The sequence below is a fragment of the Halichoerus grypus genome, chromosome 8 (genome assembly GCF_964656455.1).
Source record: "Halichoerus grypus chromosome 8, mHalGry1.hap1.1, whole genome shotgun sequence".
In the NCBI taxonomy this organism is placed as follows: domain Eukaryota; kingdom Metazoa; phylum Chordata; class Mammalia; order Carnivora; family Phocidae; genus Halichoerus; species Halichoerus grypus.
In genome coordinates, this window is record NC_135719.1 from 11,911,939 (window position 1) to 11,929,616 (window position 17,678).

Genomic DNA, 17,678 nt, shown 5'->3' on the forward strand with positions numbered 1-17,678 from the left:
AGAGGATTTTTCGCAGGAACCACGTGTCCCCCAGCCTATAAACAGGTCCCCACCCCGTCCTCTTACCTCCACAGGGTCCTGGGACCCCCTCTTCCCCATCGCATGGAGCGTCCTTATCTGAGCCCATAGATCACCTGTCCCCACTTCTCCTTTGAGCTCTGGGGTGATTGCTAGCAATTACCTGAACCTTGCAGACAGGTTTCCCTTCTTCAACCACAAGACCAGAAATCCTCTCCTTATGCCCAGTTCACCCTCAGGAGCTAAAGGGCAAACCATCCATAGGCTCTTACATCCCGCCCTCCTTGGGAACCAAGGCCCCGCTGTGTCACACGCCGACCTGCTAGCTGGCTCTGCTGTCCTCTGGCTCTTGCAACCAGACATCACTTCATTCTCTCCCTTTGGGACACCGAGTCCCACTGGGAGGACAAAAATGTGGTAAGCAAATTGACTTGCTTGCACATTTCTAAACACCAGCTCTGGGAGAACTTTTCTCATCTCCATAACGACACAGATGCACTTGAACACTGCAGAGAGCCTTGGTCTCCCCGAGCCTTAGCCTTAGTTTCCCTCCTGAGGACTAACATTTCTGTAGCAGGTGCAGTTTAAAAGTAAAGGGAAAGGAACGAGGGGAAACGACAGGCAATGATCCTTAGAAGAGCAGTCCTCAGACCGGAGCGTGCATCAGAACCCCCTAGAGGGCCTGGTGGAGTACAGACTGCGGGGTCTCACCCGGAGTATGGGCTTCGGTAGGTCTGGCGTGGTCCCAGAACTTGTATGTCTAACCAGCTCCCAGGGGAGGCTGAGGGACCAGACTTGAAGAAGCCCTGTGTTACAGTACATAGAGCATCCACAGGACGTGGACGGGAGGCATGCCAACGTATCTACAACCCTTTAACGGGCTTCTCTTAGAAATTTGTTTTATGAAGTCACAGAGGTTTCAAAGTTTAAGAAGCATCTATTTATCCCCTCTCCCACGCCCTGCAGCTAGACATGGCCACTGGTCCATCCACATCCACTGTGGGCACAACATCATCCAAGCACACAGCCCTGTAGCCCGAGGAACACCACGGAGCCCTTTCCCATTAGGAGGCTGGGGGTCTGCCGGCCGCGCTGGGAGAGGGCCCCGAGGGCTGTCACTGAGTCAGGAACACAGTAGGCCCACCAGGGTGCCGTAGGCACTGAGCGAGTACTTGGCAAACACTCTCCAAAGACACAAACACTCTCAGTCTACAGAGGTTAAGGCATCTTTCTCCACAGAACTATGTCCAATTTAATTTGCACTCCTATGGCTTTACTCCTGGCAGCCCATTCAAGTTAACTAGCGCCGAACAGACCTATTCTTTGAGGAGCCTGCTCCAGCCAGAGTCCACCTGTCTTCAGTGGGAGAGGCCCCAGCAGGCGGGGCCCCTGGGGGTCTCCACGCCTTGCACTTGCCTACGCTTTGTGCTTTCTCCAGCACCCAGCCGGCTCACCTCCCGGCTCTCCATCGGACCCGCAGCTTCTCCGACTTTAGCGCAGATCAGCCCCTCTGCCACTGGGTCAAAGAGGAGGACAGTCTGTCCATCTCTTCATGGCATAAATGACCCATTTCATCTCTTACTTAAGAAACTTGTCTTCTGACCCAGATTCCTTGAGCACGCAAGTTTTTGGAGCCCCCCGGTGTATTTGGTGTGGGGAGACTGGAAGCTCAGTTTTCAGTAAGGTGGGCAATTTTGACTTAAATGCAGCTGTCAAGGCCTCAAATTAGAAGAAACACGAGCCAGTTGGCATGACCGTGCGGCGGCTATCTGTTCTATCTGCCAGGTTTTAGTTACCAGCCTTGAAGCCAAAAATGAAATGGGCTTCTAGGAAACAAAAGTGATGGAATGCGCGTTGTGAATTATATAACCCACCAGCTTTCCTGGGACCGCGGAGCGGGGGAGGAATACTTTAAAATAAAGTTCTTCAGACGGAGACATGAAATGAGCAACATGGAAAACACCACCATCACCGTGGTGCTGGAGGCTGCCTCCTACCTCCGAGGCCCTCCAGCCGGCCCTCCCTTTCCTCTGTCCAGTTCCAGCAGTTAACAAGCGCTGCCCCTTTAAGAGCGGGAAGGTGTTGTTTTAAGGGCCTCTAAGCCCCCCTTCTCAATTTCAGCTCCGAGCTGAGATCACATCCCCCAAGGCAGCCGAGGGACAAAAGCTATTTATCAACCCATCTGATAAAACTTCCAATGGGCCGGATCTTTATCTAGACCAAACCGAGATGCACACACATGGCAAAGTCCTGCTTCTCCAAAAGGTGGATTTCTTTTTAAAGAAGACTGTCCTATTTATTTATTTAGTTAGTTTTGGGAAGAGAATCAAATCAGCCTTTCAGCCAGACCCTTCTGTAGAAGGGGGAACTGCCTTTTAAAAGGTGTGTGTGCGGGGAGGGAGTAGGCCACCCCGCTGCTGGGCTCAGTATAAGGGGTGTTAATATTCCGGGACGGGGACGCACGGGGGTCCAAGGGCTCTTTGGGTCACTGACACCCTTCCCTCTCATCTTGTCCTTGGCTGGGGCCTCCCCAGTGGAATCCAGAGCTGGGAGCAGGTTCCGGCTCTCCTGGACGCCCTTGGGCCGCGCAGCTGCGGAGTGAGCTGGGCGCGCGGGACTCCGCGGGCGCCGGAGGCCCGGGAGCGGGGCTGGGGCGAGAAGGTAAACTGATCCCTTGCCCCTTACCGCCGCCAGCATGGTCCGCCCGCCCGCAGCCCCAACTTGCAGCCAGGCCGAGCCCGGACTGCCCAGTTCTGCCAGTTCCTGAAACCCAGTTGGCTGGGAAGCAAAACAAAACAACCCAATCCAGGTCTAACTGAAATCCTTTCTTGCAAAGAGCTCGGTTGTGCGCGGGGGCTGCGGATTCGCGTCCGGCCCGCAGAGCGAAACAAGCTCGCACTTCTGCAGACAGACACCTCGGCACCCCGCAACACAATGGAGCCGGCCGGGAGATCCCGCCTTGCGACGGGGACCATTTGGCCCGTGACACTGCGTTTATTTGTATTTTTAGCAAGAGAAAAATGGGTATAAAGGATTTAACTGGCGTTTCCAGGCTGTGAGTAACATATGGCCAAAGTGAAATAAAGTTTTATGAAACATTATAAAGAAAACAGACCGGGGATTTAAGTTTCGTGCCTTCCCCCGCCCCCCGAAAGGAAAAAAAAAAAAAAAAAAGTAAAGAAACTGGAGCGTTTGGGAAGGAACAAATGCTTCTCTGTGGAGTTGGCCTCCCTTCCCCCAACAAAAACAAGAGGTCCGGGCTCGGAGGAATTTGAAAGCAGCGATCTGCCAAAAACATTGTGAAAAACTATGGGGGATTCATTGGAAACAGATGGCTTTTTCAGCTTTAATTCTGAAATTCTCTCCCTTTCTGACACAATAAAAACAAACAGGGGGCGACGCGGAATGTTATCAAACAGGAACCCGGGCTCGCGTGAGCCTAGTCCGTGGGCTTCCCCGCGTGGGCAGGCGCGTGGGGGCGGGACGGGACGGGGTCCCGGAGGAGGGGGCGGCCGGGGACCCGCCCGGGACCTCAGGGGCGGCCCCGGCTCCACCCCTGAGCACCCGACAGGTTCGCACACTGGTGGGCAAGCTGCAGGAGAAAGTGCCCCCCGCTGCGAGTCCGCGATCCCTCCCCCCTCCTTCGGGGCCCCTAAGGGGCGCGTCCCGGCACCCCCTTTCTCGGAGGGAGGGAGGCGCCCCCGGCCTCTGCGACCTCCCTGCTCCGGCTCCTTCTCGTGGCAGCCGGGCGGGGTCCTTCCACCAGCCCCCCACCCCCACCCCCCGGGTCCCCGCGGGCATCCATCGCGCCCTCGGCGGGGCGCGGGAGAAACAAAGACCGGTGGAAGTGGGAGGCGGGGGTCCCGGGGCTGCCGGCGAACTTCAGCTACGACTAGCTAGCAGACGTGTGGCCGAGGGGCTGCGGCGAGGCCCGGGAGCGGGCCCGGCCGTCCGTCCCCGCGCTGGGGGCAGTGCCTTACCTGCCGGGAAGCTGCAGAGAAGGAAGGCGAGGGTCGGCCAGAATCCCAGGGCTGAACGTCCTGCCCCTCTCCCCATACCCATCCATCCAGCTCGGCCTGTTACCACTAGCCTCTCCCTGGAAGAAGAGTTTAGAAGAAAAGAAGAGGAAAATAAATCACGCTGCGGAGAAAGGGCAGCCTCGCTCCGCCGGCGGGAGCAGCGAGCCGGGAGGCTCGGTACCCCTCGGCCGCGGGCGCCCGGCGCGCCCCCCCTCCCCGCGCGCCCCTCCCTCGCCCTCCCTCCCCCGGGTCCCCTCCAATGTCGGCGCGGCCCAGCCGCCCCAGCCGCCGCGCGGCCCGCCCCCTCGCGCTCGGGTTTCAGCGCGGCCCGCGGGGGGTGAGTGGCGGGGACCAGCTGGGCGGGGACCGAGGCGGTGGGGCTCCGACGCTGGCTGCGGGGAGCTCGGGAACCCGGGCCCGGGGGGTGCAGGGTGCGCCCCGGCTCCCCGACCCCCGCGGCAGCCCAGGCAGGGGAGGCCCAGCGCCCCCGGACGGCCTGCAGAGCACCCCCCCTCCCCCAATCCAACCTGTAAATATCCAACCCAAGTAGAAACTGCGCTGGGAGACAAACCCCAGGACCCCGTTCCAACCAGACTGCCGTCCCGAAGGCGCCACCCACACCCCCTGGTTCATTTCTCTCACTCAGATGTGTCCCCCAGGCAGGAGGCTGGAAAATCCGCTTCCGAGTTGTCCGAGGCTGTCCGGGATGGCCCGCTGGCTCTCAGCCGCCGACGCACCTCGAGGCTCCCTCCCGCCGAGACCCCGGGCCACCCACCCCACCTGGGCTCTGAGCCTCCGGCATCCCCTTCGAGCACCTCGCTGCTTCCCCGGTACTTGCCCTGGCTGCACTCCCGAGGTGGGGGCCTGCGAGCCTGACGGGGGCGGCAGGACGGCTGCCACCCCGGAGGAGGTGTGGATACAGCGGTCTCTGCGGTGCGCCGGGCCCGGACTCCTGGGGCTGCCAGGGCAAGGCCACCAAGGCCACTCTTGGGAGGGCATCAGGGTGGTGACTTCCCTTAATTCGGTCGCTTATTTTTCCAGGAGAAAAATGTCTCCTCCCCAAGGTTGCCTAGGACCTGCAGCTCTTCTGCCGCTGTTGGGATATTTAAGAGACTGGCAACTTGCCCTGAGAAACATCTTTTGGATGGAACGCAAATAGGCCAGAGCAAGTGTTTTGCGTCGAACCAATTCCTCCCTTGGCCCCCCTCACCTCTCCTCCAAGCCTACTCATCTGGTTCTTTGGAAAAAAATTCTGTATTTCTATCCAATTTTGATGTTTCTCTTAAGCACTATCGCAGTCCTCACTTGCTGAAGGCCACACAGGCTGTAAGCCTGCCCCTGCACTTAGGACTCCGTCCGCCAGGAGGGGAGTGTAGCCCTGGAGAAGCGAGCTTGGGGCGAGGGGAAGAAAGCCCAATGTCCTGTGAAGTCACAACCCAAGCAGTCATCCTTCTGAGTCTGGCTTTGCAAAACAGGTGAGAAAGGGGGCTAAGGTCTCAGCCAGCTGTGCCATGGGGCGACAGGAAGCTGTTGTTCCCTGGGGGCAAAAATACCGTGAAGGCAACTGGTCCCCTTTAAAGTTGCGCCACCGCATTTCCCCCAAATAGTCAGGCCTCAGTCCGACAGGCTCTGATTATCAATCCCCCAAACTGGGGTTCATTTTAAGCCCTGATTTGCAAAATGCTGCGGTTCTGTCTGGTGGAAAGCCCAGCACCTCACAATCCAGGGGTCTCGTGGCATTCTTCTCGGGCCGGACGTAACGGTTTATTCTATAGAATCCTAGGACAGCGCTGACCCACTGAGGCAGGTACAGAGCCAGCCTGCACAGAGGCACCTCTGAGGTCCATCCCTTAACACCATTTGCTGGATTGTGCCCTGCACAGTTCGTTCTAAAGCTTCTCGCTCATGAGAGAGAGGGGATCCATCAGCATTCCCGGCAGCCCCAACAGTGACTCAGCCACGAGCACTGCTGGGCATGTGCCCAGGGGGGGAGCTGTGCGGGCCTCGGAAGACCCGAAAGCCTTTCTGATGCGGTCCTTGCCTGAGGGTGGACCGTTGGAAGCAGGACTTGGAGCCTCAGTACCTCAGTTTCTTCTTCTGCAGGGGCAGGCTGATAATCTTGTCACCCTGAGATTGCAACCAAATACAGTCTGGGAGGGGCACCGGGCCGTGGGAATGCCCCAGAGTTCCTGCTACAAGATTGGCCGCCATTTTGTGAGGAGATCCAATTCTTAGGACGTAAGCACATGATTTAGGAAAGGGATGGATGCAGAGGGCTTCTCCCCCGCCCTTTTTTTTCCTCACAAGGAGAGATGTGTGAGACTGAATTTGGACATCACAAAAGTGGAGATTTGGCCTTTATGTAGTTTAGACTATCAAGAGAAAGCCAGTCCCCGAAAGAGGAGGCTGGGGTCATGTTGGTGTTGAGCAATCTGTCTATACTGGCCAAACCAACCAGCTTATTGACAACTCCACAGGTCTTTGCAATAAGAAATTCTTGGAACACTGGGGGTTATGGAACTCAGCACTCTATTCACCAAAGAAACTCACTTAACTCAAAGCATAGCTGACTGCATATAAACAGTTCCCATTATAGAGGGTGACCACTTACGGGTTCGCCCCTAGGTTGTACTCTGAGCCTCAGGTTAGCGATCTTCCCTTGCATGGCTTTTGCTCCTAATCACGCAACCCTGGCTGTGTTGGGTCCAGCACTGAACCCTTGCCCCCCACCCTTCACCTTTAGGCAGTGGGGCTGTGTGGTGGAGGGACAGGGGATTTCGGAAAAGCAAGGTTCTACATAAGGTGGAAGCCCTCCCAGGGCTGAGGGGTGTCAGGGACTCCAGCTTTCTCTGCCTCTGGGTACAAACAGGGTGTTCCCAAATCCAGGGCCTGAGTCATCAGTCAATAAATGTATATTCAGGACTACTGCATGCTAGTCCCTGGGGGATAAAGAAATAAATAAGACAGGCCCCTATCTTTGAACTGCTGGTAGAAACCAATATTAGAGGAAGGTGAGGGGCAAATAACTGCCTGGGGAAGGCTTTATCGAAAAGGTGGTGTGTCTTGTGGGGTGTTTTGAAGGATTCATTTTTAGTAAGAATGACAGTAATCATGGCTCACGTTTCGACACGCTCTCACGTTATGCCAAGTGCTGGCTAAGTACATTTCTAGACACTTTAAGCTAAGGTAGGTTCTACTATCATCCCCATTTTGCAGATGAGAAACTGAGGCTGAGTAAAGTCAAGTATTCACCCAATGACTGGCTAATAAACTGTAGAGCTGAGCACACCAAGCCCACGCCTGATGTGCTGTATGGGCCATCGATTCCAGTGATGCAAGTCCGCACTGGGCTTCAAGTCAAGGCTAGAGGACAGATCATTTAAGAATCACTTTCAATAAAGCAGAACACAGACTCTTGACAGCTGAGACACAGAACCTAGGCGCCAGGGGCCTTCAGCTCAGACTGGGGTGCAGGGTGGGGAGGGAAGTTTTCCCAGTGCGGAAGAGTGTGGTGTGTGTGTGGGGGGGTGGGGGTGGGGGGAGATGGTGGGCAAGGGAGGGGGAGCAGGGCAAGGATTCCAGGCAGAAGGAACAAGGTGCGGCTTGCCTGAGGAGCTGGAAAACCTTGAGGATGAGGCTGCAGGAAGACAGAGCAGGAGCCTGGGAAAGCACGTGAAAGGCCTGCATGTGCTCGGCTAGGGTGTCCATTTTTAGCACCTGGGAGCCCCACCCGAGGCCTCAAGAAGAGGAGAGATTTAGTCTTTTGGGGAGACCACTGTGGGGAGTTTAGCAGTAATACTGCCCAGGAACTATTCCAGAGCAGCTGAATCTGAATCCTTGGGTACAGCCTGGGCATCAGCACTTTTAACAAGCTCTCTCAGGTGACTAAAGTGTAGGGATTTGCTGGGTTGGTAAGTCGCATCACACGTCATCAACCCTGGGTGCCCATTAAGACTCGGGTTGACTCCATCAGTGTATCCTCTTAGACTTAAAGTCGAGGTGAGACAGATAACTTAATAATCACTTTCAATAAAGTAGTGACTGGCACGTGACCCAAGCTGACCAATCAGTGTCTGTCCTGAGACTGTTGCTATGGGGGAGCCCTGTCCTGGTCTCTGATTCCAACACAGGATGGGTCTGCAGGTAGCAACCTGATGGGGAGGCCAGTGTGTAGGAGGGTTGGCGGGTGGAAGCAGGGCTGGCAGAGTTGGCATACTGTTTTTACCAGCATTGCACTTTATCTGGTGAGCTTTTCTGGGACTGATGGAGATTTTCAGGGCTCCCCATGCCACTCCAGCAAGTGATTCTCTCTATACCCCCTCTGAGCTATACGAGTACCCGTTCCAGCTGTGGGAGCCAACAGAGTTCCTTATTTTGCTGAAACTGGTTTGATTGAGGATTCTCTCCCTTGTGCACACAGACTTCCAGCAAGGAGGGAGCTAATGGTCCAACACGGGTCCAAAGAAGTCCTTTCGCCAGCCTCCCGAGTGCAGAGATATGTTGTCAATGACGCCTAATCCATCATTCATTTACTGGTAAAATTATTTGAGCCTATTCTCATCCCCTCCACCCCCTACCTCTGAAAACATTTTGCCTGTGCCATGTCTTGAGAAACTCAGTTGCTTCAATTTACAACTGAGGGTGGGACCCAGTTCTCTTTAATTGAAATAAAACTTCAAGTTCCTCTTTCAAACTTCAAGGGCTCCTGTGGGGTCTGGTCATCTCAGATTTGATGAACCAGACCTTGTTCACTCTCTCCGTAACTGTGTTGAGAAGCCAGAGCTGGTGTATTGCATTAAGAATCTGCAGATTATGACCTGCTCAATGAGGGGGCACAAACCCCCCTCCCACATGGGGTCAGCAGGGGGTTCCCTCAGCATCCAATCTCCCACTTTGGGCAAGTGAAGCCCACAGGCCTGTTTCGATTGAAGGTGCAGTTTCAATAACCCACATCAAGGAATTAGAGTCACAAGATTTATTACTTACAGGTCCTGGAAAGAGCGGGATTGGTGGGGTGCACAGTGAGCCAGGCGAGGGGCAGCCCTCCATCCCAGGTTGAGAAAGAGCAGGAGACAGAGAGTAGGGTAGAAAGCACCTACTACTTACAGGACGGTGGGGGTGGAAGTCACTCACTTTTCTTGGGCTGAACCCTAAGGGTTAATTCAAAAGGTAAACCTGGGAAAAGTAAAGCAGGAGCTTTTGGCCGGAACCCTAAACTTGAGTTCTGATCTACATGTCCAGGGTGTGAGCAGGGTTCTCCTACTGTAAAATGCATGGGCTGCAACTTGGAAAAACTAAAGTTGTTTTTCTCATCATAGTAACTTTCTTTTTCTCTTTCTTTCTTTCTTTCTCTTCCTCTCTTTCTTTTCTTTCTTTCTTTCTTTCTTTCTTTCTTTTCTTTCTTTCTTTTTCTTTCTTTCTTTCTTTTCTTTCTTTCTTTCTTCTTTCTTTTTCTTTTCTTTCTTTCTCTTTCTTTCTTTCTTTCTTTTTCTTTCTTTCTTTCTTTTCTTTCTTTCCTTTCTTCCTTCCTTTTCTTTCTTTCAAAAGATTTTATTTATTTATTTGAGAGAGAGAGCATGGGGGGGGAGGGGCAGAGGGAGAGGGAGAAGCAGGCTTCCAGCTGAGCAGAAAGCCTGACGCAGGGCTCGATCCCAGGACCCTGGGATCATGACCTGAGCCGAAGGCAGACGCTGAACCACCCAGGCGCCCCTTCATCACAGTAACTTTCAAGGCTTTATAGACTTTGACCATATCATCTTTTTGGCTTCATCTTTTACACTGAAGAACAAAGCAGTCCAGCTCTCAGGCAAGTCCTTTACCTGGGTGCTGACTTTACTTACCTTTCTATATAGTACTGAGGTATTTTTCTCTGGGGGAATGTCATACAACTGCCAGGTTTGGGTATAGCCTGGGGAGAATCCTATTTCGGGCTTAGCTCCCAAAGCAGTTTCTGAAAGCATTTTGGAATTTTCTGAACACACGTGGTCCTGCACGGCCGTTAGCAAACAAACATTTTTGCAAAGACCCCCCAAGATCCCCTTTTGGGCTGTAAACAGGCTGGATGGAGTCCATTTTATTTTATCATTTGGATGCTGTGCTCCTAAATGCATTAACTGAGGCTTGCCCCTGTTACAGCTGCAATGTGCATTTTCTTGCTAACTCATAAGCGTGCCCTGCGGTCATCCACCATTTGTCTGCCCTCTGTCTCCAGACCCTTCATTTCATCTGCAGGCCTGGAAGCATCTGAGCATTTGCTCCTTCAGATGATCTATGGACATTGAAACTAAGCCTGGGAGCACCAGTGATCCTTGGGGATCCCCAGTGTTTATAATTCTTCATCCAGCAAAGTACCTGTTTATCCTATCTTTTGTTTCCTGTCTCTAAGGACAGTTCCAATCCGTGGCGATTTCTCTGCACATTCTGGAGCAACTTAAAATTGTGAGTGACCCTTGGGGTGGAACTTTCTCAGAAGGAATTTTGAAAGTCTAAACATAATTCATCCCTGGGTTTCTCCCTCGTCTCCAGGCCTGTTTCTACCTCCTCCAAGAATGCTAATAGATTCCTCCGGTCTCATGTTCTCTTTTCAGAAAGTGTGTTGTGCTCGGTCCAGTTAATTGGGACTTCCAAATGTGCTTGGTGATATTACTTCTTAGTATATAGTCCATAGAGTGGCTATTAAGAGTGACCCTTCCTAGATGGGGGGGCTCCCTTTGTGGGCAGGGGGTCCCAGAGTGTATGCCCTTGGGTGTAGGTCCAGTGCGGAAGATCAGTGCCCATTCTGCCCGCCAGGACATGGTCGCCATCTTTAATTACCCCTGCTCCCTTCCCTCTAGATGGAGGGGGGGCTAGGGGGCTATAGAATTTCCCTGACCTGTTTGTTTCCATGATGATTGAGGAGAGGGCCTCTCCCTTCTTCTCTTCTTCCAAAGCATTTGTGAGTCTTGTCCTTACTCTGGCACGAAGGACCCCTTCCTTGTAGACTTCAGAAAGCCTTTGGCCTATCTTGTTTTCTCAGCTCTTGCCGCGTAGGTTTCCTTTGTCCTGTGTATACACTGTTCCTTCCCTCACCATGAGGGATGCTTATTTTTAGTAATTAAAACGTGGAGATTTTATTCCAATATTTTAATGGTGTTTTGAAACACAGAGTCCCCTGGCATTCCAATAGGTCTCTTTAGAAACTGAAGATGTATCCCACTTTTTCTTTGAATTCTTTCATATGGATTTAAGACACATTAGCAGATTTTATTTGCTCTTGGGGATGGCTTTAAATGTATGTGATCAGACCAGTAACATTGTTTTGTCCTCACAGAAGACAGATTCTTCCTATTTATTTATTGTGTTTCTGTTTTACTCATTCAATGAGTGCTCACCGAGTACTAGGGTACTCACTCTGAGTGGGGGCTTTGGGGGTGCTCAGAAGGGCAGCAGTCAGTCCTGGCCCCCTCCTGGCAGCCCAGGGGAGCAGTCAGATGTGGAGACAAATGATTTCCACACCACGTGCTCAGTATTCTGAGATGCGTGTTCATGTGGAGTCTCGGGAGCCCCGCGTTTACTCCCCTTGGTCGTTACCGCAAATCAACTTGGGACTCTACAAAACTGGTTAGTCTGTCAGAGTTGGGGTGCGGTGGGGAGTCTCTGTCAGTAACTTCTTTAACAAACGGGACCATTGATGGTGAAGACTGGTGACATCTACATTCCATCAGCCTCATGGTCTGGAACACGTTCCATCAAATTTTCACCTGTTGGGACACTACATCAGACTGCCCCCTGGGTTAACATTCCTGCTCATGAGTCTGCTTTCAGGAGCAGAGGCTGGAGACTTTCAGAGCCTGGTGAACTGGCTGGGCTTGGTACATCAGTATGGAGTGGCCCCCCCCCCCCCCCCCCCGCAGAACCTCCCAGAAACATACCCCTGATGGTAGGCAGGGACATTTTCACTGTGCTGGGAAGATATAAAAGGGATTTTGTAAAAAAAAAAAAAAAAAAGAAAATCCTAGAAGGACAATTTTCTTTTTTGAAGTGTTCCATGATTCATTGCGTATAACACCCAGTGCTCCATGCAATACATGCCCTCCTTAATACCCATCACCGGGCTAACCCATCCACCCCCCAAAACCCTCAGTTTGTTTCCCAGAGTCCATATAGAAGGACAATTTTCTGGGCTTTCCATGTCCTTCAGTCCAGCATCAAATTTATCTTAAAAAATTGAAACAGTAATATATGCACATGTTAAAAAAATCACTTCCTGTCAAGTGAGATTAGGTGACTCTCCCTGGAGGCAATAACTATTAACAGTTTCATGTGTATCTTTCTAGATATTTCCATGGGCATATAAGCACATATAAAAAAGCAATCAATCTAGCTTGTTAGCTATCATTTCACCCAAAATGATTAGCAACCTTCTGACTGCTCCCTCCCAGTAGGTATTCCCCATTTTAGTTTTGCTCTCAGTTAAATATTCCCGTGAACTCTTCCATCATGGAAGGGGCTAAGCAGTCAGAGAAGAACTGAGCTCACCAGCGAAAGGGGATTTGCAGATGTATGGACAGACAGACTTCACCCTTTGCTCTAACTGGACTTCATTCCCGTTTAAAGATGCTGATTCTGTCCCCTCTCGTTCGGAAGCTAGACAGCTCACAGGTACCCCCACTAACACTGCAGAAGGTGGGTAACCTGCCCGAGGTCACCTGGCTGGCTTGGTGGCAGAGCGGGGCTTGGGTGACTCCCAGCTGTCACGCCACCTCTGATGAGCTCCCCAACTCCTTCTCAGGCACAGAGATGTCAGAGCTCCCCTCTGTCTCTACTAATCCTACTTCACCTTATGTGCTCATCCTCTTGCCCAGACTCCCTCTGTGTTCCCCCTGCCTACTCAGGCTGGGTTGGAGCCCTCCTGATCACCTGCTAACACTTTCTGGGGTCACATGTCCATGGTATTTGGAGCTGAGCACCTCCTCCCGCCTTTTCTCACCTCTCCTTCTTGACTTCTGAGTTTCACAGTAAACTCTTGGAGGCGCCAACACTTTTTCTTTTGATGCTTCTCGCCTCTCTCCCTCCGGGGATGGCAAACTAGTATATAATTGGAAGTTTCGTATATGAAAGTCTTCCCTCCCCTCACTTTCCTCTTGAGCCTCAGGACTGTGATGCTGGAGCAGACCTACCATCTGGTCTACAGCTTGCAAATTCTTCTGCCTACAAAGCCAGTATGAAAAGGATAGCATTTGTGCTGTGCTTAGCTGTCAGTGTGGAAACTGAGACTTTCTAGACATTGCAGTGCATCTGGGGGGAGAGAGAGAGAGACCTAGGATTTGGGGCGGCTCTGCCTCGAGCTGGGAGGCCCTTTGTGGTCTGTCCTGTCTCTGGATCCTCAGCTTTGCAATCTGCAGAATCATGGCCTGGCTGTCCCTGGAGGGGTCTGCCAGCTCCGTGCTCTAGTGTCTCTAGGGATCCTATAACTAACTGGCCTTGCCCGCACTTGACTCCAAGGAGCCATTCTGGGGCCTCATCTGTAATATGTCTGGGTTCCCCAAGTAAAAATGTGGCCGAGCAAGTAGGAAATGTTATTTGAAGAGTGACTTTTTTATGTTTGAGTGTCACCATGAAATTCTTCAGCAGTAATCCCCAGCAATACCCCTGTATGACTGAAACCATGCCTCAAAAACACTGAGTAACCTCTTGTTTTTTTTTTAAGATTTATTTCATTTGAGAGAGAGAGAGAGAGCAAATGGCGGGAGGGGCAGAGGGAGAGAATCTTAAGCAGACTCCCCACTGAGCACAGAGCCCCACATGGGGCTCAATCCCACAACGCTGAGATCATGACCTGAGCTGGAACCAAGAGTCGGATGCTTAACTGACTGAGCCACCCAGGCGCCCCAGTAACCTCTTGTTTTAAAGAAACTTTTGGGTACCCATACCAAGACACACCAGGTTCCTGTAATGGAGAACAGACCACCCAGTGTTTACTTCTCCCCATTCCAGTAAGTACTGGGGAGAAGAACCAGCTTGGAACCATTTATCCACCAAATGGCAACTGTTTGAACTGACAGTGAGCCTGTCTCTCTCTCTCAACCGGCAGAAGGCTGGAGGATTTGGATTAATGAACAATTTGGTGCCAAGCACAAATACCATAGACATTTAGCAATAGAAACAGATAACCAAGTTATTCATCAAATTCAAAACTGTTTAGAATGGCTAATGCAAAGCTGAAATAAAGAAGATCGCTGGCTGATGGGAGGTGGGGAAAAGAGCCAATGCAGAAACACGAACAAATGTGTCCCTTTACGTGACATCCTCCTCCTCCAGCACTGTTTTCTTTTACATTTGTTGGAGGCTTCACTTTGATATGAGAGAGTCAACACCGCTTGCCAGCTGAGGATGTGCGGTCTGAACACTGGCTCCTTAAATCTCAGTGATCTCATCTGTAAAGTGGGGATATACTCTAGCTCCCTCCAAGGGTTATTGCGGAGATTAGATGTGTTAACACAATATAGACCACTGAAAACAGATGCTTGGCATAGAGTGAGTGTTGGTAAGTAGCTGACGATATTAGTTTTATATCATGGACAAGAACCCTTGTTTGGCTTTGATCAGAGTGTCTATCGTGCACCCGATTCTGCTAGAGCCTTTGTCTGTGTGGGAACTCAGGGGAGATCTGCAGAATTCCCCAAGGATGCCAGGATATCCTTGACTCCTGGGTGGGTTCTAAGTGCATTACCAGTGACATTCAAGTTCTGTTGAGCAACCACAATACAGCAGAGTTTCCCACATAACTGTCGAGTTGTCTTGTCTGTATCATGGAACAACTGTCTTCATTTCATAAATGAGGACACTGAAACTCTGGAAGATTAAGTGACTTGTCCAAGGTCACTAAGAAGATCAGAGTAGGAAGAGCCTCAGACCCAGGCCTTGGGATGCCAAGTTCAGTGTTTTCCTCCCCAAACTTCAGCTGCTTCCCAGCTTTTTCACCTGGGGTTTACTTTTTTCTGTTAGTCCAGTAATACACTCCATTTGTATAATAGTGGGTTATGTGTTAGAAATGAGAATATGGGGGTGGGGCGCCTGGCCGGCTCAGCTGGCAGAGCATGTGACTCTTGATCTCAGGGTTGTGAGTTCAAGCCTCACGTTGGGACTGGAGCCTACCTTAAAAACCAAAAAAGAAGAAATGAGAATATGTTTAGCGATATGCTGCTTTTCAGAAATAAACACAAATTTAAACATGTTTTAAGAAAAGAACAACTTCCTTGAACAATCTCCCCCAGCCCCTTATAAACTTAGGAAGTCGAAGTAGTTATAGAATTCCTTTTCTTTCTTTAGGAGACTAAATGGTATTTTTAGGTCAAGTTTTCATAGAGTGTTTACTTGGATGTAGCCTCTGAATGACAAGGTAAATATTACACAACAAGATGTTTAGGTAAACCTATCTAGAGTATCAATTCATTGCAGTCCCTTCAGACCATAAGCCATCCAGACACTGTCTCAAATTCTAAGCCAGGTGGGCTTCTGCCCCTAGAGATTGGTCACTGACCTGGAAAGGGAAGGCTTGGGTGCCATCTTGGCTTGGGTTTCCTTTGTCCTCATTGACTCTTGGCCCAGGCTCAAGGGAAGCAATACATTTCTAACCAGGCCTGAGGTCTGGAGCTTCTGCCAGTAGCATCCATTTACTCATAAAGAAATCAGACACTTGGGAGTTTAGGCATCTCAACAGAGAGAGGAAAAAAAAAAAAAAGCAAGCTAAAACCCTCACAGCCAAGAAAATGGTGGCATCTGGCTTTTCCTTACCATATGCTCTTGAGATACTTAAAGATACAAAGCCCAGTGTGCTTCTGGATAGTAAGGTAAGCATTTTGAAATCAGTCTTCTGAAATGTGAATATCAGACTGTTTTAGCTTCACCGAAGGGTGTGAGACAACATAAATGAATGTCCCATGAATCCCTTGTTCTGGTGCAAAATGAGCTGCCAAACTTAGCAGGGAGGGGTTACTAGCAAGTCTAGACCTGTGAGGGGGTGCCGTTGTGAACCTCATAGCGTCTACAGGTAAGCCTGGTCTCTAAGCTCTACATTTCTCGTTGCTCTGCCTCTCTTGCATAAATGGAAGCCCATCTGAGAAAATGCGGTGGTGTTAAAAAATCTATTTATTATTTATACTCTACCTCTTTCCATGCTGGATATTAAATTAAATGTAAATGAAAGCGTATTATACACCCAAATTTCCAAACAAACATTAATTCTTATTGTTTCCAAAGTACCAGTTCTTTTGAGGAAACCCTACAGTGTTTACGATTCTGTGAACGAGATATGCATTTACACGTGTTCTTCTGTTAGGAATCTGTCAAATTAAGTGTAGCCCAGGGTGCCGGGTGGCGAGCCACAGTTCAACGGCGAACCAGGGGAAACTGAAATAGAGAAATTTATTATTCACAGATCCTAGAGGAAGAGCAGGGCATACCTCGAGGGGCCAGGTGGGGCGGGGTCGGTGGAGGGTGCAGAGAGAGGCAGGACCAGGACTTAAGCCTTTATTAGGGGGCATGGGTAGAGCGTTTGCAGGTTTCTGTGCTAAGTCCAGATTGGTCCATTCAAACCAAAAGAGTGGGCTTTTGGTGAGCCCCACGGGGGTCTTTTCTAAGGGGTGCATCAGGGCACAGCCCTGGGAGGTGGGGGAGACTTTATCACAGAGGCCGTTGGGGAAGTCATTAGGACTTACATCTGCTTGGGACTCTGTGGCTGCTGTCTAGGGCATGCACTTGCTCGGGGGAGGGGAGGTTATGATCAATCTAAGACCCCCCCACCCCAACAGGCTATGTGGCCAAACAAAATGGTTGCAGAGGCAGCAATGCCATAGAATAGCTTCAACTCTCAGCAGTCCAAGGGATATATTCTTATGAGAGCAGTCTGTTCTCCAGGATGCCAGGGTCAGAAGCTGAAAATGCACACTGGCAGCGAATTTCAAAGTCACTTTTGTCCAGCAGATGATTTCTGAGCAAGCCTCTTGGGGAGCCAAGTAATGCGGCATCCCAGCCGGCGGTAACCAGAAACATCTTATGATCACAAAAGAGGATCAGGCTTTGATAGAGGGGAGAAAACTTTGTGGAAGCACCTGGAACAACGGGGTATCCTGGTTTTTAAGTAGCTAACCAGCTGGGAAGAGACACACCGTGGCACAGATGAATGAAATATATACAAGACTAACAGGACGCTGAACTCTGAAGTTGAGTGTGTGCATTGTGGCCGCCAAGGCTTATAACATGAATGTTTAGGATGCCATAATGGTGAGTTTTGGTGTGTTCGTGTGTTTCCACCTAAGCTCGTTTCAAAAAGTCATCGATCAAGAGAAAAGTCCTCAGAGCTCCTAAAGAGGATGAAAAATGTTTGTGTCCATCTTCAGAAGAACAGTGTATGAAGAATAAAGGGATGATACTGAGGCTCTTATTGAGGACTGGGCCAGAATATCTCAGTTCACAAGGTCAGAAGAGCTAAGCATTATCAGGAAACAGGACAAACTGTTGCTATCAGCCAGGCAAGCTGCTGCAAAGACCTTGAGTAGGAGAGTCCCCAAAGATGGAAAAAGAAAACATAAGTAACAGCCATGAAGGATGGTAACCACTAAACAATGCCTCACAGATACAAATCAATAAGTTTTAGGGCAT

General features: G+C 50.8%; 1 protein-coding gene across 1 annotated transcript in view; it reads right to left on the bottom strand.

Moving 5' to 3' along the window:
* The window catches only part of RGMA (repulsive guidance molecule BMP co-receptor a), a 44,281-nt gene that overhangs the window by 23,330 nt on the left and 3,273 nt on the right, over positions 1–17,678 (bottom strand). The window contains exon 2 of the mRNA XM_036069743.2: positions 3,999–4,114. Coding sequence (XP_035925636.1) covers positions 3,999–4,114 — 116 coding nt within the window. The remainder of the gene's footprint in view (positions 1–3,998; positions 4,115–17,678) is intronic.